Below are 23,648 nucleotides of genomic sequence, written 5' to 3' on the forward strand. Positions count from 1 at the left end.
CCATGTAGAAATGATGAAAGAATTAGCTAAAACATTTCAAGGGAAGATGCAACAAAGAAAACTGCAAGAAACGTCAAGAATGCATGAAAGAGAGGCTCCCTATTTCTTTCAAATTGAGTAATAACTATACTTGCCTATTTTAGAAAGTTTTCAAAGAAATACGAACTGGTAATTTTACTCTACTTCATAATAGGTACAACTTATTAAGGTTAAGCAGAAGTATAATTTTTTTAAGAAATTAAAGGCAACACAGTGTTTGGAATGCTTACCATCAGCAAGTAAGATTATCAAGCTCCTGAGTGTTCCAATACAAAATATTTAAGTTATGGCCAGATACTGCAATCTGAGAGATTGAAAAGCAAAACTTTAATCAAGCTGAAAGATTTAAGATGTTTTAGTGAAGTAGTTAAAAAGATGCACGTAAGCATTAAGTCATTAAAATGACTTAAGCCTCTTAATCTTCTCAAAAGCAGATTAGGTTAAATTTAAACAAAACATGACATGAAGTCCAGTTTTGGTTTTATACACTATGTATCCTTGATACAGAATTCAGTACACATGGTTCTGAAAACTGGTTTCGTAAGATAGCAGAGGCTCCTAGAGTCTCCAAAATAGGATACTAGCTATGGGGTTATTTTAACAGCTATTTGCAAAAAATACTAACAACCCATCATAGTAATACATATGTTACTTCTAAATCTTCAGGAAAAAGGCAAACTCCTTGAAGTGAGTTAAGTCTTTGCTTATGCTGATGTTAACTGCTGCCACAGTGTATGACTTTGTAATTCCCTTTAACTTCTGAGATTTTTATAAGCTCAAATGGCAAATGATGCCATGTAATATCAATTTTCTCATGCAATATGGGCAGGTTATTAGTTACTCCTTTGCAAAATTTTTGACTAAAGGAAAAAATTCCAGAGTTAATTCCTTAGCACTGCTGAATATGAAGGACAAATAAATAAAAAAAAAATATTAAAAAACCCAAACCCTTTATAAAAACTTTCTACACATTTTGCATGGTGTTTTAATAACAGTAGAGCTTTTGCTTTTAAACTTTCCAGAACTAAGAACTCTTTAAAAAATATAAGGTTTTGTACACTTAACTATTGCACCGTAAGCTGACAAAAAGCTCAGGATTAAGTCCTCACACATTGCATCCTATGAAATAATATTTAAAAAAAAAAGTGCAGTATTTCAGAACTTCTAGCCAAAACCCCATATAATTAGAAAAAACCCAAAGAGGCTTAATGCCTTTTCTAAGGGAGTGTTGGCTAATTCTGTTAGTGCCAGTTTAGTTATAGAAATTTGATCGTATTCAAAGTACTAATGAAAAGAAGTTTAACATGGAACTTGGATGAACCACAGAAAACAGAAGATGCTTATTCTAAAAAGTAGGTTAACAATACACTCCAGCATACTTTGTTCAACATGTTTAATTCCTTGTTGCTCAATGGATTTATTCTTTCTCTAATTACAACAGATGGATCAGGTACAGTTTTAGAATTTACTTTGCTATGGCTGTAACTTGCTTCATTTACAGTCAAGATGACGAACCACCAAGTTCATACTCCAAGAAGAGAAGAGGTCTTTAATGATGGCCAGCACCAGAGGACTCTGAAATAAAGACACAATTTAGACTGTCCAAACAGTAAAGCAGTTCAATTCAGGAATGTTGTTCAGAACCTATAACAGACAACTGTATCTGCATCTGAGCATAAGAAATGGTGGATTCAGCTGCCCCATCAAATCAAACAAAAGCCTCAAACTACATGCATAAACTTGGCCCATACTTAAAATCCTCTTTTGCAAGTCATAAAGCACTATTAATGGCAAACAGTCATTCTTCCTCAGTTTTCATATGATTCTAAATTAAAGTTTATTTATGCTATTATCCTTGTCTACTAGGCAGTATTTCCTCTAGTCACACATTTAAAAATGTAAATAATATTTGAATATACATATTCAGATGTGCACAAATGGGTTATCTATCATGGTGCAGAAAGTTAACCAAAATATAGCAGCTCAGGAAAAAATAAATTAGAAGAAACTGTCCATAAATGTCTAAACACTACTTTAAGGCAGATATAAAAGTAACAATTCAAAATATAAGCTTAAACTTTTTAGTTTCTTGATGGCTAAAAATAGCAGTAACTGCTGAAATCATGCTGATTTAAGGAATTCCATTAAATGGTTGCTACCATTATTTAAAAGACACCCCCCCCCAGTCAAGGCATACAACTTCCATTCTACTCCTAAAACCTACACAAAGGACAGTTTAAGACTGAGGTAGCAGCTGTGCAGATTCCTAGATGTTTTTAGGTTATAAAACCACCAATACAACTAGAACTACCTATTTTGTAGTAGTCCTTAAGCATTTTTTTAAATCCATAACTTAAAACACCAATCTTACATAAAATATGCAAATTTTTGCTGCACTTATTTAAAAAATACAAGGCACTAGATATTTAATACTTACTATCTGCCACTGCTTTTTTGCCTGAAAAAAAAAAAAAAAGAAAAAAGCTTAACAATGACAGTTTAAAAAATATTTCCCATTTGATTTTTTGGAGATAAATTACATTATACTACTCGTGATTTGCTTGCTAAGCTTGAACAAGATTTAAAAAGTGTACAACACATACTTTCCATGGTATATGTTTGAAAGTGGCCTGTTTTTAATTAAGCAAGACTCCATGCATTTAGAAATTGTAGTCATCAAGACTCCTACTGTAATTAAAAAGAAGCACATATAGAATGGTACTATTTTACAAAACACATGGATATGTATGCACACAACATATGGATGTAAACTGAAGTGATACAGATTGCTTTACAATCTTCCTTTAAGTAAAATAGCTTGCTTTACATTCCCTTTATACATGTTCTCCTAAAATACTGATTCACAGTGATCTGACAAAGAGACATGGAAAAGTTCTTTGTAGGGAAGACAGTCATAAGAGGTTGTGCAATCTCCACCCTTGGTAATATTAATTTGAATTATGAATAAGGCCATGAGCAACCCGATCTAACTACCTTAAGCAGTGTTTTGGATGTGGTGAGCTCAAGAGGTCCCTTCCAATCCAAGTTATTCTACAACACACTCTTCCACAAATATATGTATTACTTGCAAAACTGTTGCCCAAGCTGCAGAAAGGGCTACATCTATTAAAATCTATTTTCACTTTAAAATAATGCTTAGTATACAGTTGTCTGATATCAAGGTTTTGGCCCTCAAAACCCTACACCACCACATCTATTTTCTAAATCATAAATGAAAATAACAGGAGCATGACATGAACACAAACTTGAAACAGTCTGTCAATTTTGAATTCTCCTTGAGATTAAAGAAGTTAAAGCAAAAGTTAAACTGGTTTTTTTTTTCTCTCCTCTCTGGCTGTTCACTTAAGCTTGTTGGTGTAGAGTTAACAGTTTTGGATATGCTATAAGTTTTTTGGACAGAGCTAGAGAAATATTGAGGTAACATCACTCAGTTGTTCCCACGGTGATGGGTTCCTTTCCTTGTCAAGTTTGTCAATAGTTTATAATATTTAATTGTTTATGACAGCTAGCAAAGGGTTTGACTTGGGTTTTTTCAGCATAGCCTAAACTGGAGAACAAGACCGTTAAGATACCATAATCTGTTGCACCCTTCTGCTTGGAGGGACCGGGCCTACACAAACTTGTTATTTTTATATTAGATGTTCTGTTTCTTCCTCTGAGAAAGTGAGCCAATATCACCAAGTAGAACGCATTTTAATATTCAGTGACGTACCTCACATCAGCCCAAAATAAACTAGTGTTTTACTTTCACAAGTTCACATGGGAAAACCTTTTACAAACTGTATTTTTTTGCAGGTCTTGAGCAAAAACTCAAACCCATAAGGATTCTAAAAAAAGAATCTAATCAAAATATGCTGTAGTTCAGAACAGTCTTACATTCCCCTTCAGGAAAATCTACAGGGAAAGCCTCTGGCTGTATCTTACAAGTGAGATGTGTGTTTTTGGAAATAATTCCTACCTTGCCTCATCTTCATAACCTAGGTACAATTAGAGTGGCATTTGAGTATTTTGTTAGTGTAACCTTCTACACTGAGCATGCTACAACTCCTGAATTTTTAAGGGAAAGACCTGGCCTTAAGTAAGAGTGTTAATTTCTTAGTTGCTGGCTGTTTTCAGTAACTGATTTCTAACAGTTCACGATATATTAATCTATAAACATTAAATATAAAGTAACACCTAATGAAGACTATAACATGAAACTTACCACCATATGAGATTTTGTAATAGGCATAAGCTGTTAATGCTACACCAACCCATATTTCTTGATACACAGTAGTAAAGTAGAATTTCATGGCTCTCAATGACTTTGGAAGCATTGTCTGCACCATCTGAAAATTATAAAAAGTTTTGCCATGGTGAGTTTTGCAACTGTACTCTTACCCACTATAATTTATATATATATACATCTTTATACATATTCATACTCCTGATATATATCAGCAGCAGTTTGCAGGTTAAAAAAAATCCCCAAACATGCAGAAGTATTTATTCGAAAGCAAAGCAATGAAAATTCAGAGTTAAGGTTGCTATTTGTGGGCTAAGACAATAAAAAATAATACATTACAGTTGATGAAAAGGTTCAAAGATGACTCAAAAGAGCATTTATAGAGTAGCAATAGTCAGGCTCCTCTCTGCCCATCAGTGACAGCTTTTTTTTAATGTTTTCAGATTCCCTCAGGAGGAAAGCTTCGTTCCAGACAAGTAAGAGAGGCTCCTTCCTTGCACTACCAAGTTAATCACTTTCCTTTCCCCACAGCTGTCTTTCCCAACATGGTAATTTCAAATCAAAATAGCAAGATAAATTATAATTAGTAATTATAATAAAAAACCAAATTAATGATTTATCATGAATATTTTACTTTCAAAATATGCCCCAAGAGCAAGAACCCTCTCAATGTTTTTTCTCTTTTTGTGCAATTTGTTAAGACAAACAGAAAACTTTAAGATTTTTTTAAATAAAGTTTACCCTAACTCCCATTCAGCATGTTAGTATATATTTGCACCACACTGGACTGAAAATACTGCATGTTCTCTGCCTTACATACAATGCTTTAGAATCATAGAATAGTTTGGGTTGGAAGGGACCTTAAAGATCATTCAGCTCCAACCCCCCTAAACAATGGGCAAGAACGCGGTCCCACTAGATCAGAGTGCCCAAGGCCCCCCATCCATGCCTCCTGGGATGGGACATCCACCACTTCCCTGGGCCAACCTGTTCCAGTGCCTCACCACTCTCATTGTGAAGAAATTCCTCCTTATGTGCACTCTAAATCTGCCCCTCTCAGTTTTATACTGATTGGCCCTAGTCCTATCAGTACAAGCCTTCGTGAACAGACCCTCCCCAGCTTTCTTGTAGCCCCTTCAGGAACTGGAAGGTGACATTACGCCAATAATGTCACTATGTACACTTACTCCTACTCAATAAAGTCAGCTATATACACATACAGACAATATCTGGTAAAACAGAGTACAAGAAAAGAAAAGCAGATTTAAACTTCTGCGAGGTAATGCTTACTTACTTATATGCCATTACTAAATGTACAGCATCCTTTGGCAAGCATCAAAGAAAACTATGCAAGGACAGCCAATGTCAAAACAACTGGAAAAACCTAGATGCTTCGTCAAGAATTAAGTAATCTTCATGGTAATTAATGTATAATTATAGACAAACATGTATTCATTTTTACTTGTTTATAGACAGACGTTTCAATCAAAGTTATTATTGTGGGCAGATTTCCTGAAACAGTGCTTTCAGCAATACCATTAAGAACACTCCACCTCCCCTAAAGTCACCATTATTTGCAGTTTCAGATAAACAGTGCCTTAACAGCAACAGTTCTGCTACAGCAGAATTTCAGGCCATTCTAACCAACAAGGAGACCGAATTAAAAAGAAGGAAAGGATTGTAAGAAACACTTATTTGCTGGTAAAATACTGAAAAGGACAAAGTCTGAAGCAAAGACAATGACATTTTTGTTTTACAATTCAGCACTGAATTGGATGCCCTTCTAAAAAAGGTATCCCATCTTACAAAAGCAGTAGGTATACATACTAGTTTTAGACAAAGAACCATGTAAGTACCCAAAGAATATTCATTCTTTTAGGTTATCCAGCCATGTCTGGAGACTCCCTTCAGGCTATCTCCTGAGACAAATCTGACCTAAGGCAACTACATCCTACAAGACAAGTAAGCATATCAATAAATTCTTGCAACTCTAAGACTGTTTATTCTTTCAGGTTATTTATCCATGTCTGGAGATTGTCTGCACACTATCTCTTAGAATCATAGAATAGTTTGGGTTGGAAGGGACCTTAAAGATCATTCAGCTCCAACCCCCTGCCATGGGCAGGGACTCCTCCCACTAGATCAGGCTGCCCAAGGCCCCATCCAACCTGGCCTTGAATACCTCCAGGGATGGGGGCAGCCACAGCTTCCCTGGGCAACCTGTGCCAGGGCCTCAGCACTCTCATGGTGAAGAATTTCTTCCTAGTGTCCACTCTAAATCTGCCCTTCTCCAGTTTATACCCACTGCCCCTAGTCCTGTCACTACAAGCCTTTGTAAACAGTCCCTCCCCAGCTTTCCTGTAGCTCCATATCAAGACAGATTTTTGTGTCCAGTTCTGGAATCCTCAACATAAGCTGTTGGAAGGGGTCTAGAGGAGGGCTACAAGGATGACCAGAGGGCTGGAGCCCCTCCCATAGGAGGACAGGCTGAGAGAGTTGGGGTTGTCCAGCCTGGAGAAGAGAAGGCTCTGAGGAGACCTTATAGTGACCTTCCAGTACCTGAAAAGGGCTACAAGAAAGCTGGGGAGGGACTGTTCACAAAGGCTTGTAGTGACAGGACTAGAAGAAATCAGTATAAACTGGAGAGGGGCAGATTTAGGCTAGACATAAGTTGGAATTTCTTCACAATGGCAGTGGTGAGGCAGGGAAGTTGTAGCTGCTCCATCCCTGGAGGTGTTCAAGGCCAGGCTGAATGGGGCCTTGGGCAGCCTGATCCCCCAGTGGGAGGTGTCCCTGCACATGGCAGGGGGGTTGGAACTAGATGATCTTTAGGGCTCCTTCTAACCCAAACTATTCTATGACTTTATATGACAAGGTAATTAACCATACAAACCAGCCGCTGAAAAACTTATCAATCAATTCTCACAGGACCTTCCCACCTCTACAGAACATAGACAACAAGCAATCCTAATGCCAACCCTGCTAAACCGAGCAGAGACCTTTTCCCAAGGCCTCGGTGGTCGCGGCGCGATTCAGGCCTTTTTTTTTAACCCTGAAATCCAGCGGAAACAACATCGAATTCCTTCCTCACGGCCGCCGCGGCCCTGGGCCAGACCCGCAGGGTACCACGGCCGCGGGAGTCACGGCAGAGCTCGGTCACCACCCCCTTCCTCCCTGGTCTGACCCCGCGGCCCCGGGCCGGAACCCACCGTGAGGGCCAGGAGAGCGCGGGCGGGCAGCGAAGGTCACAGAGCGGGAGAGCCGCGCGCTGCCGCCGCGGGGACCGCCGGGAAGGGAGCGCCGAGCCCGCGCCCAGAGCGTCGCCGCCTCCCCGCAGCGCCCCCTGCGGCCGAGGAGTCTGCCCCCCTGCGCGTCCCTGCGGGGAGACCGCGCTCCGTCCCGGAGTCTGACACCGAGAATACTGGCAAACGAACTCGCGAAGAGTTCTGGAGTTTTAGAAAGCGAGCATCCTTTATCAGGGTCCGGCAACACGAGGAGCGATCTCCGTCATAGAATCATAGAATCACTGGGTTGGAAAAGACCTCTTAGATCATCGAGTCCAACCATTCCTATCAGTCGTGTGCAGCTAGACAAGCTGGGGCCGAATAGATTTCCCACTCACAGGCTTATGGATAAATTCTCCCAGAACACTTATGCATATTCTATTACTTTCCAATGATTAATTTTAATCATAGAATCACAGAATCATAGAATAGTTTGAGTTGGAAGGGACCTTAACGCCCACCCGGTTCCAACCCCCCTGCCATGGGCGGGGACACCTCCCACTGGATCAGGCTGCCCAAGGCCCCATCCAGCCTGGCCTTGAACACCTCCAGGGATGGGCAGCCACAACTTCCCTGGGCAACCTGTGCCAGTGCCTCACCACCCTCATCGTGAAGAAATTCCTCCTTATGTGTAGTCTAAGTCTGTCCCTCTCCAGTTTATACCCATTGCCCCTCGTCCTATCACTATAAGCCTTTGTGAACAGTCCCTCCCCAGCCTTCCCGTAGTCCTTTCAGGTACTGGAAGGTCGCTATAAGGTCTCCTCAGAGCCTTCTCTTCTCCAGGCTGAACAACCCCAACTCTCTCAGTGCTCCAGCCCTCTGATCATCCTTGTAGCCCTTCTCTGGACCTGTTCCAACAGCTCCACGTCCTTCTTATGTTGAGGATTCCAGAACTGGACGCAATACTCCAGGTGAGGTCTCACAAGAGAGGAACAGAGAGGCAGAATCACCCCCCTTGACCTGCTGGCCACGCTTCTTTTGATGTAGCCCCAGGACATGGTTGGCCTTCTGGGCTGCGAGGGCACATTGCTGGCTCATGTCGAGGTTCTCATCCACCAGCACCCCCAAATCGTTCAGGGCTGCTCTCAATCATGTCACTCCCCATCCTGTAGTGAGACTGCAGATTGGCCCAACCCAGGTGCAGGACCTTACACTTGGCCTTGTTGAACCTCATAACGTTCTCACAGGCCCACTTCTCCAGCTTGTCCAGGTCCCTCTGGATGACATCCCGTCCTTCTGGTGTGGCAACTGAACAGCTCAGTTTGGTGTGATTACCTCAGCTCATCTGAATCCGACCCCATGTAGGCCTTCCAGGACAAGCTATTCCCTAAGCAACACAAAGGCCCTACTTGGTGTTATAAACACATTCTGGAAACTAAAATTCTGAGTATAAAATACCTCTTTATTGTGGAATAAAGTCAGCAAAGCAAGGTATACAGCGCTGGTCACACGGCTGAGGCAGGGCTGTGTAACCAGAGGCCTGCTGTGCCCCGACTTCCCTCTCCTTTTTATACATTTTGCAAAAACGTTACATTTGGGCTGAAAGCAAGTTAACAATAAAGCCTGTCCGGCCCCCTGTCAGCACGTTTTGGGGTGGTCTTGCCATGGGTCTTTTGAGAAGGGTCGGACGAGGCGGTCCGGTGTGACTCCTGGAATAACGATGCCAAACTCAGAGTTAGGTGCAGGTATGCGCCTGCGCACAGGGTGCAAGGGGGATTTGTCCTCCAAGCTTGCACACCAAGCATCAAAGCTGACACATATTTATTGTGCTATATCATATATATGCATTGGGCTAACATACATAGTCATGACTTTACCAAGAAGTGGGTAGGATTAGTAAAAGTAGTCACAGGAACTCATTATTATAGTAAGATTAATTCTGGTAACTCATTATCATAGGTCTCCTCCTCTTAGTGCTTGCACGTTTTTTTGTGGTAGTGGTCAATAGGGTCTTTGGGGATGAAGGCAGGCAGTCTTCCTTGTGTTGAACTTTTCACCTTTCCTCCTTGCACATGCTCTTAGGCTCTTTGGGTCCTCTTCAAGGCCGTATCTGGCCCAGCTGGTTCTTCTTCCTATTATTGTTGTACCAGTCCTTGTTATCTGGCTTAACCAGATGCAGTCACAGCCCCGTTAAAATTCCTTATGTTTAAACTAATAATAGGTTAGTAGCTTATAACTAATGATTTCTTCTTTCAGGCGGGCAGAGAAAGGTGGGAAGGGGGGTGGGAAGGGGGCGAGCAGCACCCGCTGGTGCAGCACTGCCACTCCACTGAACCCTGCACCACAGGCAAAGATGGCCTCACCAAACAAATAAGACACTTCACCTCATGACTTAAAACATTTGTCCAAACATCAGGTACCAATACATTTGGATCTCCACCTCCCCGCCTCAAGCCCAAAATGCTGAATAGCCTGTTTATTACGCCGGCATTGTCCTCGCACAGGGCACAGCCGCGCTCCCCTCTCGAGAACCCGGGCTGAGGTGAAGAGCACGGCGGTGAGAAAGTCACGTGACCGGCCCGAGCGCGGGAACCGGGGCGGACGTGAGGCGAAGCGCGAGACCCAGCCGCGTAGCTGGCGGGTCACGTGACCGAGGAGAGGGAAGGAGGGGGAGGTGGGGTCGCAGCGTGGGCTCGAGTAGTGGTCACGTGACCGAGCCGAGCGCGGGAAGCGCGGCAGCGCTGTGCTGGGTGTGAGCCATGTGACGGGAGGAGCGGCGAGGAGCGCATCGGTAACCGGTTCGCCCTTGGCAAAGCTATGACCGACGCCCGGTTTTTGCATGAGGAAGCCGAGGACGGTGCGTTGCGCCATCTCCCGCGCTGCCCCGCGTCCCGTCTCGCCATGCAGGAGCGCGTAGCAGCTGCAGGGTGAGTGCGGGGCGCTGGGGCTCCGCTCGGGGGGGTACGAGCTGCTCCTCCCGCCCGGGCTGCCTTCGCTCGTCTGTGTGCCCGCGGCGTGCGTGGTGAGGCTCGGAAAAGCTGAGCTCAATAATCAATGCCAGTTTGTTTGTTAAGCAGGTATTTCTTCAACGCGATGTCGACGCAGCAGGAATTATTTCACCTTATGTGTGAGTCTATTGAGGCTGGTTACAGGACTTTTATAGTGAGTTAAACTGGAGAACAAGTCTTAACGAGGAGCAGCTGAGGGAACTGGGGTTGTTTAACCTTGAGAAGAGGAGGCTGAGGGGAGACCTTATTGCTCTCTACAACTACCTGTGAAAGGAGGTTGTAGAGAGGTGGGCGCTGGCCTCTTCTCCCAAGTGACAGGGGACAGGACAGGGGCAATGGCCTGAAGCTGTGCCAGGGGAGGTTCAAGCTGGATATCAGGAAAAAATTTTTCACAGAAAGGGTAATTGGGCACTGGCAGAGCCTGCCCAGAGAGGGAGTAGAGTCACCATCCATGAAGGTGTTTATAAGATGGGTAGATGAGGTGCTCAGGTGACATGGTTTAGTGGCAGATAGGCATGGTTGGTCTAGATGATCTAAGAGGTCTTTCAATCTAGTGATTCTTTATAGATTCTGTGAAGCATTGGTTTATGTATTCTGGGAAATATTGGTTAAACATGCATAGAACTCATTAATACACCACCACACTGTACATCACAGTTCCTTTGTGTTTTCAGAATCCTCTGATGCTCTTTATCTTATCTCTTTCCTCATTCTGTCCTCTTGGTGAGCTCAGGTTTGTTCTTTGTTTCGTCTTTTTCTTGGCTTGGAGCATCAAAGATAAGTTTGAGATACGCAATACTTGATTTGTTGCTTGTTTCAACTGGTGAACAAACTAAAAATCCTGTTATAATCACATTCTTTCTTGCTGCAAGCTGGCCCAAGATTGATTATTATATTGCTTAAGTTAATTCATTCTGTTAACATAATGATTTATTCTTTCCTTCGGTTGCATCCCTAGGGATGCTGTCCCTACCCCATGGGGTCTCGGGGCGATGGGGTTGTGGTTTCCAGAAGTGCCTGTGGCTGCAGTCCAGGTTCTGCACGGATGTATTCTTGTGGGTGTGAATACTTGTTTTCTTGTTTGTGACTCATCGCTGTTGTCTTGACCATCACTAGACATTCTATGTGTGGGATTCTTCTTTCTCTGAAGCGCCTTCAGCACAGCTGTGCCATTGGAGCAAGTGCTGTTGGAAAACTGGAGTGGTTTTGGAAAAGATCTGGTTTATTCTGGTACAAGTATTTGGGCAGTGGCAAGGGATAAATAAAATTTAAATAAAGATTCGGGAGTAAATTTATTTGTTCATTGGGGAGTAATAGTCTCACAGAGTGCATTGTTTTGCATTCAGCTATTAAATCAAGGAGCCACACTGGTGACTTGGGATAATCTTTTTTCCCTCGTGGTCCTTTAACAGTATTATTGAGTTTTATTGTGTAATTTTCACCCTTGAATATCTTGTTTACATTATGTAATTTTTTTTGACAGGTAGTTTCATGCACTATTTGTAACTTAAGTGTTTTTGAGTACAGTCATCCTTTGTTTATGCCAGAGTTCACAAGCAAATATTCTTAATACTGTGAATTATGTACCTTATAGCTTAGTTGGTGAGATAAACTTGTTATGCTACAAAGTTGTGAAAATTTGACTTATTTATTATCTGTTGTTCTTATTTTCTTTAATAATCCTCTTGAGCCAGTAATTTTCCAGCAGTTAACATGCAGATGCCACTTGCAGCAGATGTTCTCAGTTATTTGAAACTGAATCTTTATTTGCTTCCATGTAGGAACTTTTGTTTTCTCTAAGAAGCAGTTAACAGTCTGTTTTCCTGAACCAGCTGCTATGTTTCTTCTAACTGTGCGTTGGCATTGCTCTTCTGATGCATCTGAAGCATTTTAAGTTATCAGGGTAAAGCTAGTTTGGGACACATTGGGAAGTTACTCTTTGGATGTGCTTTATTCTCAGATGGCGGAGTTTGCTGCCGCTAAGGAGAACTGTATTTGTATTTGCACAGCAGCCAGGCACATTTGGTTTTCACTAGTGTTTGGATAGCGGAACAAAGAAAGATACCTTCCTTTGGAATGTGCCAAAACTGGAAGGTGTCATGGCAGTGCAGAGTAATCTTAGTATTTAGATCTGGTTTGGTTTAGTGAATCTGTGGTCACTACAGAAAAGTATTTTGTATACGCTTCTGTGTCCTAAAGTCTTTTTCAAAATTACCTGGAGGTAGACTCTAGAGTGAGTGTTTTTTTTTTTTTTTTTCCTGTGTGATGTGTAGCAGTGTGGGTCACTCTGTTTCCGGAAGTGTGTTAAGGAGTGTACATTGGCTTCTGAGAAGGAACAAACTTTACGCATAACATCTTAACACCAGATATTCTGACAGTTCAGCAGAGGTTGCTCAGGCTGCCGTTTTCTGTCTTTGCTTCAAGGAAAGGACAAAACCAGCATGTCAAAATATTTATCCCCTCTCATCCGTTAATGTAAAAAGTGCTGCCATTAGCAATCTCTGACTGAGAGCTACTGGATTTTGTGGAGTTAGTTACAATTTTCCTGAAGTGAGCAGACAGAACTTTAATTTTTTTTAAGGTTAATTACTGCGCTCACAAATATAGTACCTAAAGTCAGTATGCATGAAATGTCTGGGACTTCTCAGTCTTTATTTAGGTGCCAATAATATTTCTGTAGTACTAAGGAGGGTTTTGACAAGAGATTCCTGAACCCAACTTAGCCACTAAGGCCACCCACATGTACATAAGTAACACGAAGAAAGCAGTGAGATTCATCAACCTTGTATGCCTAGGCAGAGGTGTATCGTTATCTTTAGTTAACAGATACCGGTCTCCACTCTAAAGTTTTGGCAGATAACCTAATTGTGGGGTTTGACAACTGAGTTAATGGAGAAAAGTTAGTTTTACAGTTGTTTATCTTCATTTTTTCTTTCCCTTCTGAGGAGAGAGGGGGGCTATGCATACTATATAGCTGTTTATGTTAGTGTGGACAGCATTTTCTCGTCATAAAACTTATAAAATCTTTGGGGATAGGTGACGGGAGTGTTTGTGCTGCTGCAAAATGAATAGAACATCTATAAGGAGGTATGTTTGCTTAGCTGTGTTTTGTCTCTGTATATGCTTGTGTTTCACAGTTCTGGGAAATGTGTTTTACATTTAGAGTTTTTTTTGCAAAATATAAGGAGTCTTGAGAAGGTTTGGATTCAAGTAGGAAATGCTTAGATTTTATATGTTAGCTTTGAAAGAAAGCTTGAAGAGCTGAAAACAAAAGAATTTATCTCCTTTTGTGGAGGCTACTGGTAGCATGCTAGCCTGCTTTAATATTTACTCTGAAACTCTTCATATTTGTCAAATGCTTATTTATATTTATTTCAAGCCAGGTGAGTGTCTGGTGGTAGAGACTGTCTTCCCACTTTCATCTAGATTTACATGTAAGAGTGTGTAGGATTAATACCAAAATGGTAGCAGAAATAACAAGTGTGTTATTGCAGACAAGTGTGGTGTAGTAACCAGTATTTTACAGACATTATACTGAGACTGTCTAATGGGATCTGAAAGCCTCATGTCTGCCTTAATAAGATACTTAGAATGTGTTCTCTTCCTGTACCAGTGATGCCTCATTTTTCAAGGCTTTTAAGTTTATCTTGTTATCTAAACTACCTCTAGAATAGCAGTGTTGGTAATTGAGCTTGTTAGGGAAAGATAATAGTTCTCAGAAATTGTGGTTGGAATTTTGATCCTTAACTCATTAACTTTTTAATTTCTCTGATAATGTTTAACTGAACTAAAAGAAATGTAGACCTTTAAATCTTCCCTTGTTATAAAAAAAATTGTGATTCATGGTAGAACACTTAAAGGCTTAAGCATGGAAAAGGTGGTTATTACCTCTTTGATTTCTTGCACTTTGTAGGTGTAGCGTTCACCAATTTAGCCTTTTTTTTGTAGCTGGCTTATTCGTCTGGAGGCATCGCGTGCTTTTTTCCTGCCTGACACCTGTGCAGGTGAGAGACTTTGCTGCCTTTTGAAATTATTACCACTCACCTTTCTGTCACAAGAGTGTTGTGTCAGCTGCCTGTCTGTGTTAGAAACACCAGCTGTGTTAGTGTAAGGAAAAAGATCACCTCCTGTAAATCCTGCAGGTCATAAATAAAAAGTGCTCACAGAAACAGTTGCATTCTTGGACAGTAACTGCAGCAGGGAAAAGATACCTCGCCAATGGCCCCGTTACTGCTCTCTAATAGAGTTTAAATCTAAGTGTAAGCTTAACTCCAGAAAATGTCTCTTAGCCGGTCGACTGAGGCACAGATTCTCTTTGTAGAATGTTGAGGTAAACCTAGACAGTTTCTTTAAAACATATTTAGCTTTTTTAGTTTGTCATCTGGCTCTTAAACCTTTGCTTTTTTCTATGCTTTTCTCTAATTTTAACTAGAGCTTTTCTGTGCTTTTTAACTAGAGAGAGGCAGTACTTAACACTTCGATGGAAGTGCTCCTTCTCTAAGGTTTACCCCTTATTTCTGTTTTTGAAAATATGAACAAATTGAGATGTTAGTGGATGGTGTTTTCTTAGTCTTTGGATAATTTTTTTCCGCTACCTTCTCCAATTCCCAGTTTCGTTTCTCCCTCTCCTTTTACCCCAAATGTGGACACCGGAAGTGGGTGCAGTAACCTAGTATCGGTTTCATCAATTAAATATGCATATAAGAGTAGGTAAGTATTTCCTTAGCATTGCATTAGTGTTGAACATTGAATTGGCTGTGCTGCCTAGGTAATTTTTTCAGCTATTATTCAGAGACTGCCTTTTAACGTGTGTTGTAGTTGAAGGTCCTTGTTTCTGGACTTAGACTGTGTTTGCTTATATTGAGGTGACATTTATGAAGAACAGGTAAGTTTTATCTGTGGTTGTCTTGAGGGGTTGTGTGGGTTTTGTTTGGTTTTTTTTCTTTCACCTACCTGTTTTTTTGATGATCAAAAAGTTAAGTGGATCTTGCTTGTTTACTGGCCTACCATTTTCCATAAACTAAAATTTGGAGACTAAATTTTTAGGTGTTTTTTTTTCACCCGTTTTCCAATAGAGAGCTGTGAAGGTACCATTTTAGGAAACTAATTTTGTGTGAGTTACCATTGCAGGAATCTTGCATATTTGACCAAATAAAAATTACTTTCTGAAACCCACACTGTGGATGATAATTCTCAGTGCAGTATTAATTCAGCTAGTGCCTTTTATATGCTTAGTACTTGTTACCTTCTTTCCTGTGGAAAAGGAACTTGAAGTTTAACTCTGTGGGAAGCTTTATTACTGAGAAAAATATTTCTTTCAAACCATCCTGCCCTCATGCAGGGATCCACATCTAGATTGTTTAGAACTGCATAAAAAGTATCTGATACTCTTTTATTCTGCATCAGTAGGACAGAGTAAGTTGAGATCAAGCCTTTTGTTATTTATACGCAGACAGCTGCAAGAATTTTATACCAGTTCTGAGTGCAGATATGAATTTGCACTTGCTTGTGAAGTTCTGTGTATTTAGTGTATAGAAAGTGGAGGAACTGGTTACTTTTGGTATTAAGCTGCGATTATTTATTCCAGTCTTGTAGGAACCTGTGTACTCGCATCCTCCAGTGCTCTGTCAGTTTGATGTATGGAAGAGTTCTGATTGTTTCACCTTTTGTGTATATTCTGTTCCACTTTTGTGTGTGAAGTGTTCTCTACATTACAAGCATTCCAAAGTTTTTAGTTTTTTTTTTTTTTTATGGTAGTATTTCTATCTTTTATGAAAACTTTGTGCTGTTTGTTTTGCCTAATTTATATTGTATTATTAGTAAATTCTTTCTTGAGTGGAGTATACAACTGCAGAGTGTAAGGAAATAGCTTTCAGCTGTGTGTTGCCAACTTGAGGAAATCTGAGCATTTTCTTCAGTGTGTTTGAAGAAAAGATTAGAGGAAGCAGTTTCCCCTCTGTATTTGTGAAATAGTGCATTTTGTGAGTTGGGCTATGTGAGTCTTGCCCATTTTCTGTGATGTGGCAGACATATGAAAAGGAATCTGGAGATGAAGAGGTTATATAAGACGTGTAAAAATTTGTTACATACGGTGATGAGAGACCAATTGGAAATTCTGGCATATGTTTTCATTGATTTCTGCTCTAATTGTCTGCTGTGACCTAACTGCTACGTATCCAATTGGTCTTGTAAAACTTTATTATGAATCCACAGTGAGATTTTGTTTTACTGAAATTTAAAAAGATTGCCTCTTGCTTTGAACTGGTCTGTTGACTCTTTTGCTATTGTAGTAAAGTACTGTCTGATTTGATGAACAGATTGGAGTTTAATACAGAGCCTGGGTTTCAGGATAACTTCCAGGAAGACAAATGAAGGAGTACAACTATTTGAAATAAAACAGTTCATTAACTTTTTAAAGAATAGAGAGCTAGTTGTTAAACACCATTAGATACCCAGCGTTTTCATTTAGTTGTCTGTTTTCACAGTATTTCAGCAAGTAGAGAGGACAGTTTGGGAAAAATACAGTAATAGTACATGCAGAGTGGTACAACTTCTGACATCGTTTTAATTTTAGAACTTATTCTTGAAGCTAAAAAATAACTGCTCGGCTTCAAAAAGTATTTATCACTTGATTTGGTGTAACGTTATATTAAACCATTTATTTTACCCGGTATAAAGTTCCCATAGAGCCTAAAAGCTATGTGACAAATACACAAGTTTTTGCCTAATGCTTTGAGGATTGACGCTGTTTCAAAATCTGGGAAGCATTCTTTTATTGTTTAAATACATCAAGCTATATATGGCTAAAAACTAAAATGCTTCAGAGTTTTATTTAGAAACATCTACATTTTTGGTAAAAAGGTGCCTTCAAACACAACATTTTTAAGGTACTATAAAGTTAAAAGGAGAGTTCATACGTGAAGTTTGTATACTGTATGCTAGCTAGAGTTAAGGGTTTTAACTTCTGAACTTGGAGAAAAAGAGGAGCATGTCGCCTTTTTTATTCTAATGTTTGTGGATAGCGATTACAAGAAAGAATGCAAACCGCTATGTAAGTTTTTGAAAGAAGCACAGACCAGCTGAACTTGATGGGTAGTAATAGGGTAGATTCCAGATTCTATGAGAGAAGGTGGGAACATGCTTGTGTGTTTTTGTCGACATAACTGGAAACCGTGGGGATTTCGTCTTTGTCCGATTTGTTAGAACTGTCTCCGTGCAGGCTGAAATGTTCAGAGCAATTTGTATTCCATGCATCTACCAGTTGGTCTTGTTGATGTTCTCTCTCAGTGGTGGTAAGAAAATCTTTTAAAACTTGCTTGAATATGTAGACGATTTCCCAAGGTAAAACATCATTTTCTGCTAAAACTTCACGAAATCTAGAAACAAACAAAACCAGAAATCTAACCATCAGCACTGAAAACTCTTCCATTTCCTCTTTGCTTTTTTTGAGGGGAGAGGAAGGAGGAGGAAATGACTACATTCTAGTGTAATTTATTCCTTGCTGCTACATTTCTCCCACATGCCTCCCCCACAAGATTATAGGAGGAAAAGAGGTCTAACAATGCACTGGATATGGTCCAGCTATTACGAAGTCTGAAAGCTATTGTTGCTGGGTATGCTTCTTTATGCTTCTTTTTTTTTTTTTTTTTTTTGGCCCATCTGGGTAACTTAAACTGACTTTGCCCTGAGGTATATTCTGGGCTTTAAAAGGCACATAAGCTTGTTCTGTCATTTCTGTGTGTCTCTGAGAATGTATTTAAAATACAGGAATTGGAGAATTTTTCTTTGTAAAATGGGGGGGGGGGTGTTTGTTTTTTGAAAACTGTTTTTTTATTTTCTTCTTCATGGGATTTTTTTTTTTTGTGGAGGCACTGATCTGCTAGTTTTAGAAGCTTTCAGCTATTTTAGGCAGTGAAGCTGGGTTTCTAGATAGCAGTGCCTTGCATTAGTGCTTTAATTTTTTTTTTATTGGGTTACTATTTATTAATACTGGGAATAAGTAACAGGAAAAACTGAAATGTGACTGAGAGGTCACATGTTTACGCATGTGAGACTTTCCATATTTTGGGTTAGACCAGGAAAATCCTGATTAAAAACCTTCCAAGTACAACATATTAAAGTAAGCATGTAATTTCTAAAATGGCAGTAAATGTGTTCCAGTTGCTGGCCATTTAACTTTGGAAGAAAGATCAGAGTCAACTACAGGCTTGGATTAAGTAGAAGAAACATCTTTCTTATGATAGAGTACGCAAAGTTAGAGAAACATGAAACAATTACCTGCTGAGAACAGTTCCTGTTTGGCAAGGCTGGATTTGTGAACACAGAACTTCGAGCTGTCGCTGCTCCGTAGCTGGAATTGTTGCTTGAGGGTTTTGGTAACTCTTCAGCCAGTTGTAATCCATGCCAGTCTTCTGGACTTTTTGCTCATTTTCAATCTCTTGCACTAATCTTTCACGCTCTTTCAGGTGCCATTTCAACTCTCGCAGTAGAGTTTTTGTAACTACTTCTGATCCAGGATGTCTTGCGGGTTTGTAGGAATCATTTTTTGACCATTTTATCCAGCCAAAAAGTGGCATTTTTAAGCTGTGAGGTGTGTGGGGGGAATAAAGTTTGCTTATTTCTGTCCACTCATAGTTATTTATACCTGTAGACCTCCTTCTTAGCAACTAAACATTTAAAGGAAGCTTTATTAATGATCCTAAAATATTTTGTGGGGCAACATAAGTAATGATAACAAGAATTACAATAATTACCAAGCCATAATTAAATCTGACAAGCCTTATATTTTTATAGTATTTTTAGTCTGTTTTCTGAGTTGACATAACTATGTGAAGTTTACATCATTTAAGAGCGTGCATCTGTCAGCTTGGAAATACTTCATTTTTTTATCCTGGTAGTATAAATGGTTTACGGAAAAAAACCAACAACCAGAAAAGACCCCAACAAAACCCCAAATGCCCCCCCTAAAAAATAAACACCGCACCATAAACCTGCAAAATCAACCAAACAAGAACCCCTCCAAAAAGAATGCAACAACAAAAAAGAATCCTTCCCAACAAAACACAAAAATCCAAACTTCCAAAATTTGAAGTTACCTGTACATTTAAAAAGTGATGAAGTAAAGTGTTAGAACTCAGTGTGATCTGCTTTTAAAACTTCTGGTGGAATAGTTTTTTAAATTGCAGTTTGTTATAAATCATGCAGACACAAGAATACTGATTGGAATAAAATAACATAAATTACCTTTGCAGTTGTCTGTGAATGGTGTTGTTCCAGGTGAGTTTGCTTGAAGGTCTTTTATTCTAGCATATCCTGTGCCCAGGCTGTTAGTACTGCTGGAAGAAAACAAGTTTTTTCTTTTTTTTTTCTATTTACTCAAACCGTACTTAGAAAAATGACTTTCTGTACTGAATATGACAGTTTAAGTTTTTCTGCTTTTAAGGTTCTTTTTCATCCTCTATACCAGAAAGAAGTAGTAATCCATTTACCCTAACATGCGTGGTCTCTCAAATACTTTGTAGGAAGTCCATTAACAGCTCCTACCTTTGAATTGAGTTCTGCCTTTGGCAGCAATTTTAAAAAAGATGGTAACAATTTGAAATGCTTGTTGCTAAATCCTTTGGAAGGTATTGTTGGTAGTGAGATGAATAATGATAGTCTGAAGCAACTCCAGACGTGCTTCTAGCTAAAGTTAAGGCTGTCGCATGATGTGATGCTTGGCTGTGCATAGCTGTAGGTCACAGTTTAGAGCTGTGTCTTTATGCCTGTAGAGTGCTAAAAATAACCATGTTGCTTTTATCATCAAACTAAACTTTCAGGCCACTGAGATGCTGGAAGACTTTTCTTCCATTAGAGGGGGATCAGACTGTTCTACTGTCATTTTTAAACAGCTAAGAATAGTCTTTCTGTAGTAAAGATCATCTAAAGCCTTTGTTAAGTGAGTGTTGACAGAAAAGAGCTATTTGACAGTTGCTCGGTATTTTGTTGCTATCTTAGATACTTCTTCCAGATAAATATCATCAATCTCGTGGTACTACACTTTTTTTGTTATTGCGCATAGCTGTTAACGTTTTAAATTTTCACATGTGTTTAAAGAAAACCATTCTAACAACTACGGCATGCCACGAAAGACGCATTAATGTAATTAAAGGAATAGAATGAGAAGGAGATGCAAGTTGAGGTTAAGCTGATGCAAAAAGCCTGGAACTGTAAGTCTTACCATAGACTTTCCTTTTCTCTCCAGTGGCTGTCAGTTGCCTGCTCCCTCTTTCCTTGATGAGTATTTTGAGCATATCCATTTTTAAGATGCATATTCAGGGATGGCATTGTGCACACTAAAGGTCGCTGAAGCAGCCATTTTCCGTTCCAGTTATCTGGTCTCTTCCTATTAATCTAAACAGTGGGCATGATGTACAAAATGCTTTCTCTTCTCCTCTTTCTTGTTCTAATGACTGTCTTTGGTCCTCTAAGTATTTTTCATTCCTGCTTTTTTGCCTCCACTGGTGTGTTGAACAGTTGTGAGAACAGGGGTTCTTGTAAATTTGTTCTACATGTCATACAACATAGAGGATGACGTGTATGGCTGTTATTAAAGCTGATATTACTTATACATTGGAAAAATTCAACTGTCAGTATTAATCCTCTTCAGCTGGAAGGTTTTCACATTGCATTGTATGTGGTACTATGAAAAAGGAAGGGAGCTGGGTTTGTGATGACAGAACTGTCCTGACAGATTTTCAGATGAAATTAAAATGCTCCTTGCCACTTCCTTTACAGCACGGTTCATGTGTCACCACGTTTTTTTCCCCACCATATCAAGCTTGAAAGCAAAAATGCTGTACAGTGTAAATCCACTGTAGTGTTTTGCAAATTAGAAATGCATACCTGAAGGTATGCAAATTAATTAAATGAGAAACCTACAACAGTTGTAGTTTTTTTGGTTTGAGCTTTTTTTTTAACCGAATCTTTGGTTGCATCATCAAATTCTGTGATGCAGGATACAGGGAATGGTATTTACTTTTCCATTGGTAGGAGAACACTAAAGCCGAAAATTTGTATTGTTTCTACTTTTCTAAGCATTTCAAATCTGTAGTCAGGGAAGAGATGCCTTGAAAGCTTTGTGAAGTGTTACATTTTCATCCCGCTATCCCTAAATGTACTGGTGGTTCCACTGTGCTGTGTCAGGATGGTAGTTTAGACTTGGCTTTGCCTGATGGTGGGTCTGTTCCCTGAAGGCATTTTCTTAGTTTGTCTTTATTAGATAAACTAGAGTTACTGTTAGGATTTAACCTGGGGAATGGGAGGGGAAGGCTATGTTTTGATTCTTGTCATTAATTTTTAGGCAGTTCCTAAAATTACAATAATAAAACTACAAATGGTGTGAAGTATTCATTTTAAGTTCTTTCGCTATCTCTTTTCCTTTTACTGAAGAAAAACGTTTTGGTCTCTTCAATGTTAATCTGGAAATCTTGCGCTTTCCTGAATTCAGTCTGACAAATCTAGATAACTCAACAATGCTGGTGATTATTAAAAGTGATATATGGTGTTAAGTTTCTGCATTTCTCTTGTCTTTGGCATTTCATCTCATTACTCACTTCAGTCCTAGTGGTTCTGCTTTATGCAGTATACCAAAACAACATTTTCATAGTTGGTTTCCCTCTTCTGAATTTTCCTTTGCTGGTATTAGTGACTAAAGCACATTATAATACTTGAGCAACACTATAATGTTAGTTATATAATGATGCGGAATTTTTGTGTTTTTGAATAAACCATAATTTACTCAGCTGCTGCACCAGAGCAGTTGATTGCAAATTTTTTTTTCCCTGTAAATTAACCCTAATTGTCTGTGTGTGATATAAAACGGGGATTATTTGAACTTATTTTAAACTTAACCTTGAACCTCTTTTTACTTTGTCTTCCTAATTTTGAGGCAAAGAATGTAATGAATTCCTAGAAGATATCTTGTTTCTATGACTTGGTGATATTCTTTGCGTTCCAGTGCATGATGTCTCCTTTTATGTGGGTAAATCACAAAAGGTATCTTTTCATATAAACATTTCTCAGGCTTTGTAACGAGATAACTGTTCTTTTTTGTATAGGTTATTTCAGGTTTGTTTTCTGATGCTGTTTTCAAATTGTACTGAGGGAGCAGCAAGTGTTGCTGGAGCCAGCATGTAGATTTGTTTTTGTGAATCAGTTCAGGCACGTTTAGTGGTCTTTCCTTTCTTACTGTGACAGGTCCAGGCTTATCAGCAAAGAGTTGAATTCCAAAACAACAGCCTTACAAGAGTACATGATAGTTGAAAATCGATTGCGTAGACAAGGAAATAAGGGTGGCAGGCAGTGGATAAAATGGTATCTCTTCCCTTTTGAACTGCCTTGCTGATGTGGTTCATGGTAAAAATGGAACCAAACTTGCAAACCCACTTCTATTTAACAAGCTATTGCACTGATGTGAGCAACAAAGTGAAAAGGGGTAGATCAGAAGCTTTGTATTCTTTAATTTGGAACATTTTTATGGCATCTGTACCATGTGAAATGCTACAGACTCTTGTAATTTAAAGAAGCAAGTAGTGTATCTCTGTGAATGAGACTTATAGTGACACACCAAGAAATTATCATTATTCTTATTTGATTTGATTGCAGGTCACAACCGTTGATAGCTGGTGAACAGTTTGGCATATTGACATGGTGGTGTATGTTTCATAGGTCTTTGTTAGCATCTGTGGGTAGTAAAGTCACATACTGTGTCTTTCTACCTCAGATTTTGTGTGAAGGACTGATACTTCATTGTTGTGGGTTAAACCCAGGAGGCAGACAGACACCACACAGCCCCTTGCTTACTTCCTGCTCACCCACAGTGGGATGGGGGAAGAGGAATGGAAGAGTAAAAGTAAGAAAAATAAGATACGAGATAAAAACAGTTTAAGTGGAGAAGCGGAAGAAGAGAGAGAGAAAATAAGTGATGCAAGGGCAGTCATGCACTGCCTCCCACTGGTAAAACAGTGTGCAGCAGGTTCCCAAGCAATAGATGGCAAACCTGCCTGAAAGCTTCTTCTTTCCCCTTTTTATTGCTAAGCATGATGTTATATAGCGTGGAATATCTCTTTGGCTAGTTTGGGTTACCTGCCT

The 23,648-nt window shown here is 39.7% G+C and overlaps 2 protein-coding genes across 7 annotated transcripts; both read right to left on the bottom strand.

The window, feature by feature from the left end:
- Nucleotides 1-1,417: 1,417 nt before the first annotated feature.
- ATP5MJ (ATP synthase membrane subunit j) lies at nucleotides 1,418-7,611 on the bottom strand. The gene is made up of 4 exons (XM_009559117.2): nucleotides 7,495-7,611; nucleotides 4,265-4,388; nucleotides 2,477-2,497; nucleotides 1,418-1,614 (listed from the first exon to the last, which is right to left on the bottom strand). The coding sequence occupies exons 2-4, from the start codon at nucleotides 4,386-4,388 to the stop codon at nucleotides 1,589-1,591; spliced, it is 171 nt and encodes a 56-aa protein (XP_009557412.1). The 5' UTR covers nucleotides 7,495-7,611; the 3' UTR covers nucleotides 1,418-1,588.
- Nucleotides 7,612-16,379: 8,768 nt separating this feature from the next.
- On the bottom strand, nucleotides 16,380-21,058 carry RD3L (RD3 like). 6 transcript variants are annotated; one of them, XM_009559116.2, is made up of 4 exons: nucleotides 20,737-21,058; nucleotides 19,761-19,849; nucleotides 18,795-19,100; nucleotides 16,380-17,893 (listed from the first exon to the last, which is right to left on the bottom strand). In XM_009559116.2, exons 3-4 carry the CDS (start codon nucleotides 19,091-19,093, stop codon nucleotides 17,635-17,637), a joined length of 558 nt encoding a protein of 185 aa, XP_009557411.2. In that variant the 5' UTR covers nucleotides 19,094-19,100; nucleotides 19,761-19,849; nucleotides 20,737-21,058; the 3' UTR covers nucleotides 16,380-17,634. The 6 variants fall into 6 exon arrangements, with proteins under 6 accessions (XP_009557411.2, XP_053924205.1, XP_053924207.1 ...); XM_054068230.1 differs by having other exon boundaries at nucleotides 19,761-19,852; XM_054068232.1 differs by lacking the exon at nucleotides 20,737-21,058 and adding an exon at nucleotides 20,061-20,287.
- Nucleotides 21,059-23,648: the final 2,590 nt, after the last annotated feature.

Source organism: Cuculus canorus, chromosome 5 (genome assembly GCF_017976375.1).
Source record: "Cuculus canorus isolate bCucCan1 chromosome 5, bCucCan1.pri, whole genome shotgun sequence".
Taxonomy (NCBI): Eukaryota; Metazoa; Chordata; class Aves; order Cuculiformes; family Cuculidae; genus Cuculus; species Cuculus canorus.